Here is a 17119-nt window from a genome sequence, read left to right as displayed (position 1 = left end):
CATTTAAAGTTTCGGACAGAAGCGAGCATTAGATTGTCGCTTTCTATGTGCAACAGTTGCAGAGGATCAGGGTTGAGGAACAAGATGTTCAAACAGGGTATTGGAACGGCCGAGGTTCCAATGAGAAGATGGTTCGGAAGGCAGTGCTGGAAAGTCACGTTCGTTCTGGATACCAGAGAAAAGGGGGATCAGCATGAGAAATTCACGGTTCACATTGCCATTTCATATTGCATGATATTATAGACAAGCTCAGTGGATTTCCATGGCTATCTAAGCTGCTGTGTAGAGTGTATGCAGCCTCCGTAGCTGGTCGTCGAATAACGTTAACTAATCTTTCATGAGGAAAACGAAATTCAACCATGTAATATATCGTCCCTTACTGCCTGCTGATGTAAAGGTGCGATTGCCGTTTTCCCTTGACCTCCAGCACCGAAACCCTTCAGACGTTTAACCTACTAGTTCAGGGTATTATCATTGGAACATATAGTTACAGACTGGATGATTTGTTGGGCTAGCAGAGACGAGGTAAGTAATGTGCATGAAGCAGCAGTTATGAACCGCAGCTATCGCACGCTTCGTCTCCTCCATTCACACGCGTGCAAGAAACTCAAACGCATCGGAACAGAGCTTCCTGGTATCCTTGCAGGCTCCCTGATAAATGCTTGCCCCTTTACGGCAAACCTGCAGTAATCTGAAGGATGTCACAACTCAACCAAGAACAAGTCGGACGCCAATTAATGAACTAGACACACTACATGTGATAGTTTGCGCTGTAACGGAAGTTAGGGGCCGGATCAATGCAGACCGAAGGCTTTTCAGGTGACAAACTTACCTTAAACGACCCAAATACATGAGTGTTGTGCTATCAGCAGACGGCTCTCATCTGCTACATGAAGGTAATAAGATTTACCCCAGGGGATACTGGGAAATCTGGAAGGGCTACCAGCATTCTTCGTGGTCATAGATACCGTTTCCGCGTGTTTATCCTGTCTCAAACACTCGAGGCTGATATCTGACCAGCGTGAAACTACTCTGGATTTTACTTGGTGTGCCCCGCAGTGGGCGCAACGTACCGCCAATATCTTACTGGCATTGTTGCTTGTGCAGCATACTTTTTGTTCTCTTCTTCAACGAGGCCCCAATGCTAGGGCATCTGGGATCCAGCTGGGCGACAAATAAAATCTCTTACCCGTTGGCCGCATCTTCTCAATCAATGATGTTCTTGACTGACAATACCCCACCGTCCATGGAGCTCGAGCGTTTAATCTGCTCTGCCGGCCATTGAAGCCAGTGGGCATACTGGGAGTCAAGGGCTTGAAACAAACCGGTCATGAGGTGTTCTGACCACCCTTGCATGAACCAGAAATGTTCCAACGTCTGAACGAGGACGTTGAAGTGTGCCAACAAGATGATGGGTAGTACATGTCTCTGCTTGAGGCGTTCCACAAATTCATCCTCCATGTTGTAGAGCCAGCTCATTACGATTTCAAGCTTCCCTTGAATGTGTGGTATGGGCTCCTCGGCCGTCCCGAACGTTCTCTTGAAACAGGACTCTAAAGACGCGAGTAGTTTCGTGTACATTTCCCGGTCATTCTCCGGAGAGGTGGCGACAAGGTCGGCCAGCTCTTCAAAATGCTTCTCCCAGTACACCATCTTATGCACGGGGGTGGGTAACGGAGGACACTGGGTCCAAGTATCTTCGAAGGTGACGCCGTCATCTTCCCATCCGGCTATAATGGTATGGATCCCCATTGTCTGGACGACAAAGCGGACGCCCCGAAGCAGCGCCCACCAAGGCACCTCGTCGTTCTCAGCAACTACAAGGAGATGCCCTGGCGTAGGCTTCTTCGCGAATGTTGACAGGCAGACTAGGACTGTGGTATGGTATAAGGCCTGACAGTTATCCTTGCTCAGGCATGGGATGATGTTGGTTACAGCTGGCAAAGCACTCGTTGAGTGCTGTTCGGCCAAGCTTTCGTAACGGCTCGCCTGGCTTGGGCGCAGCCTTGCAAGATGCTGCGCCGATATCGCCAGGACCATGTGCAGAACATAGTTGTGTTGAAAGCCGAGTCGTGGGACATGCTCTCGCCACACACGCGAATCGCCCAACGTGATAGCCGTATGGCACATGTAATGGTGTAGCAGCTCGAGATCGTCAGGATTCAACAGCGGGAACTGGGGCTGCTCGATCGTCGCGGTTACGGCGGCGGGGGTGCGCGGTGTTCGGGCGGATTCAGGGTCCGAGCCGGTCGGCGTCGGGAGCTTATGAAGCGCGTCCCAATTCTTACGTGGACGGCCCCGTCTCTTCGGTGTCGGAGTCGGAGGTGACAATGCGGTCGGGGACTGGGCGGGCATGTTCAGGGGAGGAGGAGCAAAGTCGCAATGCATCGAGAACCTAACACAGTTGCCGCACTCGGGCTTGACCTCGTCACACTATTCATCCGGGCAACAAAGTCAGCTTCAGCAATGGCTATGGGGCCGAACAGGAAACATTTTCAAAGGGGTCGGCAAGGCTTGGCAGAGGGAGAGTGTGCATGCCTTGACTTTTCTTCTCTTGCAGTTCTGGCATCCATTGCGAGACTTCTTATGAGACCTTCTCTTGTTCTTGCGGCACGCTCCACAACAGCAGCCATTACTCCCAGCAGCCTTGTTCGCGGGCGCGCTACATTCTGTCGATTCTGGGCCCTGATCGCTGCCCTGGTGCATTTCTTCTTCGTCCCCGTTCATGGTTCGCGATCGCGTCAGCGGCGGTACTTGTCCAGCTTAGGCTTCGTCAGGGGTTCTGAGTATGATCGAGGCGGGTCGGAGGGACAAAATCTCCCATCCCGACTGTGAAAAAACATACGACGTCGTCTTCAAAGCTTTTAGCAAGTGCTAGGAACAGGCAATTGACATTGTTGATGCATCCTTTGGTCCAGAGAATACACAAATGGTGGTCCCTCACTACCTGACTCTGTCTTCCCTCTGTCTCTACGTTCGGCGGTTTCGGGGAAATTCGTATTCGGTGCGAGAAGTTAGTATCTTTATGTGATTGGACAAGGTGATAAAAGATCTCCCCACATCCCGATCCCTAAAGTCTACAAAGTAAGGGCCAAATTTAAATCTTCAAGTGGCTTAAAGAGCCCAATACATAGTAGAATTCCAAACATTGTTCCTTTCTTTAAAATAACCAAAGATGTTATATTCACATTAAGAGAAATAGCAGTCGCCTGGTCCTTTGCTGGACACCAACAGCCTGGGTCAAATGGCCTCCATAGAGAGACATCAAAGCTCAAACAAGCCTCTCCATAATTAAATCACCAGCATAATACAGGGCTACTTGGGTAAGGTAAGCAAAGTAAGCCACATCTCTAGCGAGCTTGGTCCTCACCCATACACAGTAGTAACGTACCTTGAAGGCTGCATTACTACTACTAGAATGCACCCAAATCCTATTGACTGCTGATGGCTTGCAAATGAAATGTAAACCACGAACAATCCCGTTTTACTTCAATGCCTTAGGAAAAACACATTTCAAGTAGACATCACTCCCACTGCCTGCCCTGGAATAGTTATCACCCCAAATGCGACGTCCTGTAGCCAAAAGGCAGTCGTGTGGGATACATGAGATGGTAACCAATGCCAATGTATGAGCCAAAGTGCGTAGGTGTCCTTCACGATCTTCCACCCTATTTCGTTATGTTACAGCCGAGTCTGCCGAAGCACGCACCACATTGTGGTCTCTGATCCGCCTAGAAAACACAGAGTTTCTGGGGGTTATACTCTTAAAACATGTGACCCCACTGGAGAGACTATCGTTATTTTGATTTTAAGAAGCGTGTATGTTCCAAGCTCCTTAGGGAAGTGGGATTGCGATTATGCCGTTTATACCTTCAGACCAGCTCTTCCAATCCTCGAACTACCAACCAGAGGTTGAGTCATAACTATGACATGCCGGGTTGATTAATGGGAATATGAGCTTGTGTGGTCTCAAACAAACTTCAACCTGCACGAGATTACAAGTTCTGTGGGATTTCATTTCTGTGCTTTCTGGCGATCGCATGATCTTGCTGATCAAAAGGCTGATGATGATCTTCCTTGATTCTGGAGAGCGGCTTATACTATGTAGACAAACTACCAAAGTTTATTTAGTCATGCAAGGAGTCTACGTCATTAGACAACTAGGAAAATGGCAACGATTTACAGATTGAATCACTAGTGCTGAGTTTATTGAGACTCTTTAGATGTAAGCGGGAATTCAACTGAGCAGAACGACTCATTCAAGGTTGGCGCCTGTTGAGGTGAAGATCTACATGGAAACCATATCTGTGTGGAGATTGCTGATATCATTAAGAAATCTGATACGGAGGATTGGCATGGTTTTGAGTGCGTCTCAGTTTAAACTTGATAGGCTTTTGTCTGCGGAGGGAGGCTGCCAGTTTCGAGTAATGCTTGAAGAAGCTTCTCAACTCTGGCTCTGGAACAGTTCCTCCGATGATTGGCCAAGAGGGATGCTGACCATGTTATAGTCCACATCATGTATTTAGGTTCAGAGAAGGATGATCTTCAACAAGGGGAAGTAACCAGGCAAGTTTAAACCATTTATAAGCACTGGTCAAAGAGTGGTCACCTACAGAGAGGAAAATACCAATTAACTTTGCACCACAACTCACGAAATCCCATCTCCCACGAAAAAAGAAAAAAGAAAAAAAAGAGTAGAGAAACAGAGAAGAATAATGACATCGTTCACGACTTTTCTAGGAACAAGTTTTTGCGGGTTGTCATGAATACTCAGGAAAGATTGAAGTAGTGGGACATTTGGTAGGCGAAGCAAAGGCGAGTTCCTATCGATATTGAGTGAGCAGAAACGTGAAGACAGGCAGGAATATGAGTCGCCATGCATGGGACATCTATGCTTGAATAGGAATAGATTGAGCGAAACGGTTCTCATACATTAATATATTAATACCGTCACAGCCGGCTTTGTCGTCGGCAAGGCACTGTTTAGCGACATGTCAACCAAGTTACAGGGGCCAGAAAGGCAGGCCAACAACGTTGGTTCGTGGCGATCACGTTATCCCGTTGGAAGGGTGTTCCCGTCCACCACCAGATTACCTGAAAGAAGGTTATTGTAATTGCACCACGTAGTATACTACATAGTACGTGAGTTATTCCTGACACAGCGAACCTTACCGAGGTCTGGGCAATTAACAGCCAAACTTCTAGTTCAGCGGGGCACTGTGCCGGCTTGGGTTGTGCGCTTGAGTCAGGAATGCCCTCGTCAAAAATCGCGGCTATGGCGTTAGCGCATCACAAAGTCAAACCCTATGCGAGTCACTCATGGTGCGGGATGCGATATCATCGTCGTCGCCGCAGTTCGATTAGATATGCTTGCTTTCTATTGCATGATGGAATGAAGATCTTTAATCACGCCAATTCTTCTATTCCGTATCTGTTATCTTTGCCCTCGGGGATCCAGAGTGAGCATATGCCTGTCTTCTCCAGGCTGGATCACCCCGTGCTAGTTTATCACTTGGTCCACTGCCAAGCTCGGCGTGGGCAACCGCGCGGCCGGACGGACTTAATCACACGCGCTCTACACGTGGTTCAGAACAACCGTAATGGGCATGGTACTCGTCAAATGTGTGTCAAAAAGCAGGAGACTGCATGTATCTCATGGGTATTGATATGCCACAGGGGAGAGATCGTCACAAACTGGGCTTCAGCAGCTGCCAAACCAGTACAAGCAACGTGATCTGTCACTTCAGCGTCCAGACCGCTGACCGGAAAGGTTGCACGGACTCTTCAAAGGGCATGTCAATGTGAAACTACTCTCCAGCAGACATCAGATGAACCAATGGAGCATCTAGCCAGTTCCAGGGTTCATGATTCATACATGGACTCACCCCACCCACCAATGTACTCGCTCATGCCGGACCGGTGCGGGAGGCTTATAGCGTTTTGCCATGTTGGGAACTTACTGCTACTTAGATTCAAGAAACCTGACGTGGGTCGAATCAATTCCAGACAAGCAGTCTGCATGTTGTGGTATTCAAAGGTTCAATGCCAAGATCGCGATGACAGATTCCCAGGTCTTACGCAGACAGCGACCAAACCAGAAATAGATATAGCTCAACTATTGCGGATATCCGCGAGCATCCTGCGAATATTGGCCTACTCAAAGCGGATACACCCGCTGCAATGCGACAGTTCCTACCAAGATACTTATGTGCAGCCCATTATCCCGTCGGTTTCAGTTTCTCAGTCGTGGTTCTCCTGGAGTCGCCGACAACCGTATGAGGAAGTCATGCGCCGAACTTCCTGAAACTTATTGTTGGGTTGGATTCTATTCTTCAAATACTCTATTTCAACCTGTCATGAAGACCTTCGGCCGGTGGGCATTTGTCCTACTGCCGTGGATAGTTGGTACTGTCTTCGGTCAAGGCAGTACTGGCGCAGGTCCTTCGCAATCGCCACTTGATCTCATCTCTCAGATTCCTCCATGCGCTGTAAGTATTGACATTGGCCATTCTGGAACCACCTTGAGCTCATCAATGGACAGGTTTCTTGTGTTAGCGATTCGTTCTTAAACTCAGGATGTGGGCTTGACAACATCGCACCCTGCATTTGTACCAACGTCACCCTGTTGAAGGGCATGTCAGAATGCATTCAAGCAGCTTGCGAGTGGAGAGATCAGCTGAGTATGTTCTAAAGTCCCTTTGAAACTTGAAGCTGTATCACTAATTACTTCTTTGCAGAGTTGTCTTACACAACCGATGATTTGTGCCGACCCTACCCCCATGCGTCCCGAAAATTGGAGATAAAAGTGGTCGTGGCGATACTGGCTGTGATCACGTTCCCTATTGTCGCTTTGAGACTCTACTCTCGATTGACAATAGCAGGTCGGCTCGAACTTGACGACTGGACTACCGCTGTGACAGGGGTATTTCTTCCACACAAAGTGTCACAAAGTGATGTTGTGATGCAAAATCGCTAACTGGACCTTTAGGTTATTTTGGCAGTGACTCTTGGGTGTGTTATTGCGAGTAAGTCATCAACCTACTTTCAACTTGGAACAAACAGAAATAGGAGTGTCGGTCAAGCATAAACTAACTGTCAACAGCCGCCAAACTTGGATTTGGGCTTCATTACTGGAATGTGAATCCCGCGAATGCCCAGCGCATTCTCCAGGTACGGCGACCATGTCCCCTTGCACTCTGGCATGACTTTGACTGACTATCAAACAGCTTTACTATGCTGTGCAGATGCTCTATATAATCGTTCTCATCTTGGCCAAAGTGTCAATTGTCGCCCTCTATCATCGTGTTTTTCCAGATCGCAAGTTCCAGCTTATTAACAAGCTAGTCTTTGCGTTTCTTACTGGCCATGGATTGGTCTTTGTATTTGTTATCATGTTCGAATGCACTCCAATCAACAGCATATGGGATCGAACCCTACAACGGAAGTGCATCAATGTTAACGCAGTCGCCATGGCCAGTGCTATTCTCAGCATCGTCGAGGACATTGTAATACTTGCAATGCCTATTCAACAACTCAGCAAGCTGCAATTAGGAATCAAAAAGAAAATTGCAGTTTGTTTTATGTTTAGCCTAGGTTCGTTGTAAGTACTAACCGTTCAGTACCTTGACTCGTGATTAAAGGCAGTTTGGAGCTAACACTTTGCAGTGCTTGTATCACTTCGATAATTCGCCTCAGATGGCTTGTGCTGTTTGCTGACACATACGACACGACTTGTAAGTTTCAGTTCTATAAATTTTAATTTAGAGTTTCTGGTCTAATTACTCTTAATAGGGGATAATGTGGACGTTGTTACATGGAGTGTTACTGAAATATCCATCGCTTTACTATGCGGAAGCCTTCCCGCACTGCGACCCCTGTTTAAAAAGATTCCCGGTCTTCTTACAACGATACGCGGGACGACTACTGAAATTAAAGAAAACCCATATAGAGGCAGTAGTCATTTATCATTCCGAGACAAGGGGCTCATGCCTCAGTCTGTTTCCCCCAACCCGAGCACACCGGAGCCGGAGACATCAGATATGGTCATTATTCATATTTCTAATCGAGATGACCCACGAATGAAGCCGCTTCCGCCACCACCCCTACAACCCCTTGTGTACCAGCCTCCTTGGAGAGGAAGCGGTGGTCCTCGGACACCAGGGAGCGTTAGGAGTGTAAGAAGAGAAGCGGACGCGGATTACGAAATGGATTTGAGAAACGTCGTAAATACGAAAACTTGGATGTAAATACCTTATATTTGATACCCTACATTTATTTAGACTCTTTTTTCTCTAAGACGCTCCCATCCTAAGAAGCAATCATTCCGTGATAGTGCCATTGCCAGTAACATCTTTGAGCATAGCCGGATATGGTGCGACCGAAACCTTGCAATATGACTAAACGAGTTCCAAAACCATCGTTTCAGCATCATGAAATGTGCGTTCACTTCCCCTGATCATTGCAATTCCAACCCGTCGAAAGCTCAAATGCCCATCAACATCAATTTTTGGGTTATTCGGTCTTTCGCCCGATTCCTCCAATAGCAAAAAAGTTTCTTTGTGTCCTTTCACCGACTTCCTCCTCCTTGACCTAAGTAATAGACAGGTGTATGCAACGCTTGGGTTGCCGAAACAGCCTTCTTTGTCAAATTGTCCAGAACAATTCCAGGGTAAAGGATGCTTGGAAAAGTCTGTCTCCTCATGGCCCACGAGAAAATAAGGCGGGTTGAAGTCTTTTGTCTCGGGAGCTAATCGAAGACTAAGCTTTTTGACTGGCCCTTGTAAAATGAGTTTTGTTGACTCAAGAGACGAAGTCATTGATGGACCAGTCCATTTAACGTGGAAAGTTACCGGAAATGCGTGGTCTTCGATATCTTCCTCCTTTTCTTTCTCATAACCCCAGCGATCTATCCACAAAGGGGCATTGCATGACAGCCAGGTCCATGAAGGGAGACTGATTCCTATTGTTCCTCGTTCGGGGCCCGCTCTGAGCCAAGAAAGATCCTTAGCAAGTGAATCCTGACGTATCCCTAACAAGGGTTCTTGGCCCATAATGCTCTGGTAATACTTTGTGATTCCGGCGTAAGCTGGTATTCGGTCTGTTAGGATGGTGAAGCTTCTTCTAGAATAATCTTCAGCCCATTTTGGCCACATTTGGAGAGTTGTGGGAACAGTTGTCTCCTGATGCAGACCAAAACCATATTCGGAACCGTCTCCATGGAATATCTGACCGGATTGGGTATGGTATAAACATCTACATTGCCAGTGGACCTCATTGTCCATGCAGTGTATGGTTCGGCGTGACAATATTTGCTCCTGCAGTACCCATCCTCGGGTACTGAGGTGCGCCCTTCGTCGTGCACTATGGGGGGATAGACCTTGCAGTCGGACCATTGCGTGCTTCCTGGAACGGGTCGAGTTTTCCCCCATGTCAAAAGAGTATACTCGAACATCTACCTCTGGCGTATTTGGTTTCAAGCCCTGCTTTCCCGAAGATCTTGTCTTGTTCGAATATTCACCGGGAACAACCTCTATACTATGTTCATCATTGGGCAAGCAACCCCAATGGCTATCTTCGCCATCACTCGCTGCAATTGTGAGAATACTCCCTGCATAGACATCTTTCATTTTTGATGCCTCCTCTTGCCAATCCTCAGGATCATCTTGAACAATACAAAGGGAATCTATCCACAAGTACGGAATCCCGAGTGAACGGGTAATTCTGATAGCATCTTGAAAGGTTTTTGGAAGCAAATCTTCTGAAATGGACTGGCTGAAGGTTCCCAAGGTTGCTTTGGTAGTTTTCATAGGGCGAAAATCCACCAGGTGACCCCAGCAATGACTCAGAGTCGCGTACCGTAAGCTTTTCAGTGGATGGCTTAGATTTCTTGTGTCAGCCAGTCGAAGTTGGCATTCATGGCGTACTTCGATAAGTCTTTTAGGTAAAAGAAATTGCTCTTGTGGAGGCTGGCATTCTTGATGGGATTTTTCGCAGGCTCTTAGCCAGGCTTTGGCGCACAGAATTCGGTCCTCCGCTATTGTGAGGTCAGGCTTAGTGCGGCCTGATATCCAAAACTGAGGATGCTGGTGATCTAGTCGTTCTGAATCAACGGCTGCCCATTATCAATCTCGGCATGGTTTGAATGATGAAACGGCTTACTAGGTTGGTCTTCGGATGTCTCAATCGAGACTCCGATGTTTCCATCGGCGAGGTACTGAAAGGCGCGCTGCTTAACTTCCAGCGTGGTATCTAGAGTTGCCCATGTTAATCCCGGTGTCTCGCCTGTTGATTTTGCATCCGAAAGTCGTAACGAGACCGGGAAGTTATCTTGGTGGTTAACATCCTCAAACCTTTCCACAACTGCGTCCCGGTTTGGTCCTAGGAAAAAGTCCCAAACAGTTGCACATATTTGGCACGTTTTCTTGGATTCGATGAGCGCCTTTGTGTTTTGATGCCAGTCAAGCTCTTTAGTGTGCCGGAAATCTCCTGTTGAGATGTTGGTTATCAGTCCCATGCATGAGCCGCATATCTTATCTGATTCCGCCTTCATATTTATTAGTTGATTGGATGTCTAATATGGAGGTCACAACGAAGCTGAGTTATCAACTTTTCAAGGATGCTTATACCTGCCGTTATCACCTCCCAGGTTCATTTTAAGAAAGACAAGAAAATCCTCAAAGTGCGGGGTAGTTAAGACTTATTAATCAACTAAGATATTCTAAGCGTTGATGGATGTGTCCCCTTTGCATCACGCAACCTAGGCAGGGATGCCAGGCCTGCCAATGAACGCCCAAGTTTGCCAACATTGCGGCACAAGGTGTAAGCCGCAGCAAACTTTGGACTAAGATACGAGCTACTCTTTTAGGCATGTCCAACTTTTAGAGATGAGGCATGGCGTTAGATGTGGATAACTGCGCGGTAATATTTTAGTTGCATCAAATATTCCTCAGGCCACAGAAGAGCAAATTATTTCCATTGACACGCTAAGAACTTTGAAGAAGAAAACAAATACATTTCCTATACCAACCCCTTTTAGAAGGCGTCGAACTACTCGGCGTCCTTAGTGTTTAGCAATAAGCTCTCCTCTAATGAGGTCCAGCCGGATTTTCCAAGCCTGCGAAGTAGCTCTTCGGCGCGCCCCCTGGGCTTAATAACAAAGGGATATTCGCCGTCAGAATAGTTTTCATGAAATTTCCTTCCAGGGTTCTGCCTTCGAAGGATATCCAAAATCCTGTCGTAATTAAAAGATTCTGCGAAGCCAAACACGCGCTCTCCCTTCACGTCAGGAAGTATAGCTGCAGCAACGTGCAAAAGAGCGTCATCTTGGACATCGATAAAGCACTCTGTATGACATTGTGTCAGTGATCACAGCTTCATAATGAGACTGTAAAACTTACGTGGTAATGAAAGGCCAAGAGGAGTGCGATTGCCGTTCATAAAGCTTCTGATTAATCCGGAAGTTGACGGGTAGCCTTGGTTCACTGGATCAAGGCTTTTCCCTATGTTGAAATCAGGAAGGACTAAGTCGTTAGCATATCAGAGAAGAACAAAAAGGAGCACGCAATGTCTTACCAGTGTTTACGACAAGGTCAGGACGTCTTGTTTGGTTTTCTTTATAATACTTCCACGCAGCCCGCTCCTGCTCAACTTTGCTGGCCATGTAAACAATACCGCCATGCTCTGGACCCCAGGGGCCAGCTTTCCAAGCTAAATCGACGGTTTGTGAGTTCCAAGACTCCTCAGCAATGGGAACACCTTTTGAACCCATAAACGGCTCTTGGAAAGGACCGCTGGGAACGGCCGCAAAGGACGAAGAAGTAAGCACAAAGCGTTTTACGCTAGACTCCCTAAAAGCAGCCTTGATGGCGACTTCTGTGGCGGTGACGGCGGCTGGAATGACTTTGCTCGCATCAGGGTTCAAGTTAACCACAGAAGCAACATGGACGAAGGCCGTTACACCTAGGTAAAAGGTTAACATTGGCACCTGCACATGCCGGCGCAATAACAGGGCTTACCTCTGACGGCTTCTTCAAAAGCATCCTCAACCATCATGTCAGGAACGGAGACCAACTCAAAATGACCTTTGCCATAGGTCGTATCAAAATAGGTATTGAGCCAGGCGTTCTTCTTTGCGTCGCGAACCGTTCCGCGGACCTTGTATCCTTGTTGGATAAACTGATCGGCCACGTGCGATGCGATGAAGCCGTTGACGCCCGTAACAAGGACAGTAGAGCCTCGTGGAATAGCTCGGTCTTCGACGTTAGTCATCTTATAAGTCGTTGCAATTTTGGCTGATTATAATTGTGTGTCTTGAACTGAGTTGGTATTTTATAGTCAATGGTGATCGTTTGCGAGGCTGTAGTAGGCAGGAGTAAGATGTTTGGCAAGCGAATGATGTATTAATATTAAGACCCAGAGTCGAGCGGGTTACGGCGCAGATTTATATCGCTAATATTTTTGGATGGCCCATGCCCGGGTCTGTCAACTGCATTTCTATGCAGTCAATTAGACCGGCTTGAAAACATTCGACTTACAAATGAATTGCGTATTCTGTTCCATCGACTGGGGGCTAATCTGGGTTTCGCCAAGGGGCGGGTAAACCAATCGGGCTCCGACGACTACCGGCTTCCTCAAATCCGGCGCCGAAATTTATAATACATCTATTCGCAGGAAATTCTGCTATGGTATCGGACCAAAGCTTTATTACTAAACCATGTACTGGCGGGCGTGGCTTGGCTTGATCTGACATGATTCTAGTTTTGGATTAGCTTTGAAATGAGTGCTTCTGCCGTCAATACACCAGTTCTTTGATGCTAATTCTTCGGAAAATGAGCATTAAGCCGACCATGACTAATCTGCCCGAAAAACCCCGAACATGTCATCAAGTCCGACTCAGCCAATCACGACATGCAGATGCCCAAAATAGCTTGCAGAGCATTAATCATCTTTTTCAGTAAGGTCACAAAAGTCCAAGAAGGTGCTGGGCAAAATGTGGTACAGTGTGATCTAGTCTTTTAATGATTGATGTGAAAAAATTACATGCCAGGTTTCTCCCTACAAGAGAATGAACCATCTGATTAAGTACGCATATTGAGTTCTGCCAAACCGGCAAAACATTTTTTGGTCAACAGATCCACAGGAGAAACGATTTGAAAGCCATCGCAAAACCTGCTTCACTGGCGGGTATAAGTACGCCGCAGAAGTGCCTGGACGACGCCTAGCAATGCCGCGGGAAAACAAGACGAAAACATCTACCAAACGTTGCCCTTGGTCTGGGTGCCTCTCTCCTTCTCGAGCTGCTTCAGGTTGACGCGCTTCCAGAGAAGAATGCATGCGAGACAGAGGGGGATGAAGCAAGCACCGGCAATGACCATCTTGTGCTGGACATCAGCGTAGGCAGCGATGATGGCCTCGCGAACAGGGTCACCCTTGGGGAATGACAACTGGACTTCGATGTCACCGAAAATCTCAGCCGTACGGTTCTTGGCGTAGTCGGGAAGGTTGTTCTCCAGCTCGCGGGGAAGAATGTTGTTCCACAGGCCACCGGCGATGGTGAAGCCGACGGTAGAGCCGATGGAGCCGAAGAGACTGTAAATGGCCATGGCGGCGGCAATTTCCTGGTGCGTAACGGCAGCCATGACGGCAATTTGGCCACTGGCAGCGAACATACCAGTTCCAATACCGTTGAGAAGCTGGAGGACAACGAGGACACCGACGTTGGTGCTCGGGTTTCGGTAGGGGACCAGGAGGGCAGTTCCGAGGAGCATGAAAGGAACACCAGCGAGAGCGTTGTACTTGTAATCTCCAGTCACACGGATCAAGCTGTGAAGAGAGTTCAGGTTAGACTACTTCGTACCCACTGGAAACACGATCTAGGCACTTACTATCCGAACAAGGGGCCAAAGAAGGAAGACGCCAAGGAGAAGGAGTTGAGGATGTAACCAGCGTGAGTAATGTTCTGGTAGTGGACAACCAGAAGGTAAGATTGATAGTACGTGTCCCAGCAGCTGGACTTTGTCAGCGAGAATGTCAACTTGAGCCATGACGATTTACTCACAAGATGGAAAGGAACATGATGCCGTAGAGCAAGCAAGATCCGAGGATGCTCCTGTTGGACAGGTAGTGGTAAGGAATGAAGGTGACCGGGGTGATGTATTTCTCCCAAACGTAGAAAGCGGGAATGCAGAGAACGCCAATGACCTCCATGGCGATAATGTGCGCCGACTTCCAGCCATGGGCTGCATAGGGAACAATGCTGAAGGGCAGCATAATGAGAGCGAATGCAGCGACAAGGAGGATAATTCCAACAACTGTGGTAATCATGTTAGCATTCAATCAGCATGGTACCGCGCTGTCAAGAAACGTACCGTCAAACTGCTTGAGGTAGTAGAAGAAGCCCTGCAGGTAGGTGCGGTCGGACTTGAGCTTCTCAAGCATGCCAGCCTTCTCGGCCTTGCGCTGCATCATGAACATGACAAGAGCGGCAGGCAGGCAGATACCAACCATGATGATGGCGAAGGCTCCGAAGGCCCAGCGGAAGTTGAGGTTCTGGTAGAACAGATCGGCGATCCTGGGACCGGCAAAGACGACAATGACGTTCGGGGTGCCGTTAATACCCAACATGATCATACGGTTCCTCAGGGAGGTCATATCGGCCAACATGATGTCAATGACGAAAACCATGCCGAAGTGACCAACGTAGTAGATGGTGTGCGCTGCGACGTAGGTCTCCATGTTCTTGGCGGCAGCCTTCATCACGACACCGATGACGGAGCACAGAATCATCACAAGGAAAGCCTCCGTGCGGCCCCAGATATCCATGATCTTGGCGATGGGAAGCTGGCAGCATCCCGAAAGAATGTTGGCGAAAATGCTGACGATGGCGAGAAGACCGTGCTTTTGGAACGAGGACGTAATGAAGGCGTTGAGGTTTCCCTGGATGGACTGCAAGAGCAAATCGATGAAGGAGACGAGGTAAAGACTATCGATCATGGTTAGTGGCTGCAACTATCGCCATGTTGGCGATCAGATCGAATTGCCGGTAATAACTCACATCACAAACATGGTGATCATGGTCTTCTTAGTCCAGACGGAGGTGATAGCTCTGACTCGCTGGACACCTCCCTGGTAGTTTTCGCTCTCAGCATCGGAATCTTCCTTGGTGTTCTGGTTGACCTCCTGGACGCCATTGTTGTAGGGGCCGGACTTCTCGATGTCGGAGCCGGTGTCCTGGCGCTGAGCGCTTGCCTCAATTGTGGTAGACATTGTGAGTTTTGTCGTCGCGGTGCGACTGACTAGGAACCACAGGACTCAACGTAGTACGTTGAGTAGGGATTAAGGGGTTCTGGGAAGAAAGGATGAGAAGTTGAAGGCTAGAAGATGCCCGTTGACCTTGCTTGAAGAACAAAGAGGAAGGGAGAAAATCCAGTTCATAAAGCGAGGGTTGTATCCGCTCTTCTATACTAGAAATAAACCCTGCCAAGCCCCTGTTGAAAAAAATCCAGCCCAAGCCGATGTCGCCCAGTTTTTTTTCCCTTTATCAGATGATCAGATTAGATGCCAAGAGACGAATCAAAAAGCGAGTACCATCGGAGGTATGTTTAGGTCGGTGCTAGCGTTGTGGGATCATCCACGCCAGTGACAGCTCAAGGTCGGATGGCCGCGTACTTGGCTGGACCCTCCTGTGACAGTGCCTAGCTAATAGACTAGATAACCGTCTACACCCGAATATGAAAAGATCAGCCAATGTACTGGCTCATAGCTGGGCAAAGTTTGAGAAAGAAAGTGGCGTGAAGGGGACGGAGCTTGGGAGGGCACCATGTCTCCACGCTGTCTGTGTCTGGTCGGCCCGTTGACGTGGTGGTGGGGGTGGAGCGAGAATGCTGTCTAACAGGCAGTGTCAGCTCTCATCAAAGTTTGTTCATTTATGGATATGTTCTCCATGTTCTCGACGCTGCGTTGCAACCCAAGGAAACGCAGGTAGACTTCTTGGGACTCGATCGCCAGATACCCGCATGAGGTTCACATGTGTGCCCTCACTCAAGCCTATACTGGAGAGCACTATATCGCCATCAGCCCCCAATGGGTTGTTGTCAACATGCTAGAAGGCAAGCTAGCGGCAAAAGTTTTTTTCCTTCTTTTTTTCCCCTCAAGCCTTGGCATGCAGGGAATATCGCCGGTAGCAAGGGTTCGTTGCCGGAGCGGGCAAGGAAGTGTATCCCACATACCCGTAGACTAAGGAAGCCTCCCCCACCCGAACGCGGGCTGCTATCCATGAACGATCGTGTTCCATTATGTGTAAGCCCACCAGTGATGGGTGAGACCGGCAAGGATCCCTGCAGAAACTAGCCCGTCACGCCTCCGGCAACCAATCATTGCCGATACCCGTGAGGAAAAGCTCAAGCTTGCCTTGCAGATTGGAACGCACAGCGCGGTAAGTAGGATCCAGAAAAGCTATGAAGTGGTGGGAGTCTCACTCGTTTGCCTCCCGCCATCTCTTACTTCCCTGGGTAAAGGATTGGCGTCGATGCTGAGCTACACTAGAAGCAAAGCAGGCAGTCCATCGTGGATCATTTACTGATCTACTGGGTTTTTGGCCCAAGCTCTTTGCCATGGAGGATCGAGGCGAACTCTTTAGGGTCTAGAGGGTTTGTCAGGCAATCAAGCCGCCCATGTCATCCGATGGAGTCGCTGAGCATGACAGGAGAGAACCCGCCCTAACGATGAGACTATTCCAACATACCGCTGTGCCACGCAGAGCCCGAGTCATAGAAGGCTGATGGTGGGCAGAGCGAACAGCTGACGCGGCTTTGTTGGTTGTTTCCCCGGTGTGACTATTTCCGCATGAGCTATTTTGAAGGCTTCCTTAAATCAAACACTGCTTTTTCTATGTGTCAATGTGTTATTGAGGAAGCCCAAGTGAGAAGCCCCCACGGCGGGATCCCAATATTTACGGGACGGCAAGCGATATTGAGTCTGCCGGCTGTCAATGCAAAGACGAAAAAAACAGGGGGGAGAGCTCCTATCTGGGAGAATCACCCAAACACCTACTGGCTGATGGCAGGTCCTTGTCGGTCTCTACTAGTAGGTGAGCGATGTGGGCTCTGGACCAACATTCTCC

The 17119-nt window shown here is 48.3% G+C and overlaps 6 protein-coding genes across 6 annotated transcripts; 1 reads left to right on the top strand and 5 right to left on the bottom strand.

The window, feature by feature from the left end:
* Nucleotides 1-1206: 1206 nt before the first annotated feature.
* On the bottom strand, nucleotides 1207-2388 carry CTRU02_205092 (C6 finger domain-containing protein; the record flags this gene model as incomplete). Its single annotated transcript, XM_036724319.1, has 1 exon — nucleotides 1207-2388. The coding sequence occupies one exon, from the start codon at nucleotides 2386-2388 to the stop codon at nucleotides 1207-1209; it is 1182 nt and encodes a 393-aa protein (XP_036583946.1).
* Nucleotides 2389-6356: 3968 nt separating this feature from the next.
* On the top strand, nucleotides 6357-8246 carry CTRU02_205091 (uncharacterized protein; the record flags this gene model as incomplete). The annotated part of the gene is made up of 8 exons (XM_070204490.1): nucleotides 6357-6488; nucleotides 6542-6680; nucleotides 6738-6922; nucleotides 6989-7025; nucleotides 7103-7170; nucleotides 7227-7600; nucleotides 7666-7733; nucleotides 7792-8246. 8 exons carry the CDS (start codon nucleotides 6357-6359, stop codon nucleotides 8244-8246), a joined length of 1458 nt encoding a protein of 485 aa, XP_070061594.1.
* Nucleotides 8247-8396: 150 nt separating this feature from the next.
* CTRU02_205090 (het domain protein) lies at nucleotides 8397-9806 on the bottom strand (the record flags this gene model as incomplete). The annotated part of the gene is made up of 1 exon (XM_036724321.1): nucleotides 8397-9806. The coding sequence occupies one exon, from the start codon at nucleotides 9804-9806 to the stop codon at nucleotides 8397-8399; it is 1410 nt and encodes a 469-aa protein (XP_036583948.1).
* A 284-nt stretch (nucleotides 9807-10090) lies between these two features.
* CTRU02_205089 (uncharacterized protein) lies at nucleotides 10091-10549 on the bottom strand (the record flags this gene model as incomplete). Its single annotated transcript, XM_036724322.1, has 1 exon — nucleotides 10091-10549. The coding sequence occupies one exon, from the start codon at nucleotides 10547-10549 to the stop codon at nucleotides 10091-10093; it is 459 nt and encodes a 152-aa protein (XP_036583949.1).
* A 497-nt stretch (nucleotides 10550-11046) lies between these two features.
* CTRU02_205088 (aldehyde reductase) lies at nucleotides 11047-12267 on the bottom strand (the record flags this gene model as incomplete). The annotated part of the gene is made up of 4 exons (XM_036724323.1): nucleotides 11047-11342; nucleotides 11397-11519; nucleotides 11572-11958; nucleotides 12015-12267. The coding sequence occupies 4 exons, from the start codon at nucleotides 12265-12267 to the stop codon at nucleotides 11047-11049; spliced, it is 1059 nt and encodes a 352-aa protein (XP_036583950.1).
* Nucleotides 12268-13250: 983 nt separating this feature from the next.
* CTRU02_205087 (siderophore iron transporter mirb) lies at nucleotides 13251-15264 on the bottom strand (the record flags this gene model as incomplete). The annotated part of the gene is made up of 5 exons (XM_070204489.1): nucleotides 13251-13821; nucleotides 13884-14006; nucleotides 14057-14309; nucleotides 14346-14980; nucleotides 15053-15264. 5 exons carry the CDS (start codon nucleotides 15262-15264, stop codon nucleotides 13251-13253), a joined length of 1794 nt encoding a protein of 597 aa, XP_070061593.1.
* Nucleotides 15265-17119: the final 1855 nt, after the last annotated feature.

The sequence above is a fragment of the Colletotrichum truncatum genome, assembly GCF_014235925.2.
Source record: "Colletotrichum truncatum strain CMES1059 chromosome Unknown Contig_0003, whole genome shotgun sequence".
Taxonomy (NCBI): domain Eukaryota; kingdom Fungi; phylum Ascomycota; class Sordariomycetes; order Glomerellales; family Glomerellaceae; genus Colletotrichum; species Colletotrichum truncatum.
The sequence above is the reverse complement of the archived record's forward strand: the minus strand, read 5'-3'. Positions and strand labels throughout refer to the sequence as shown.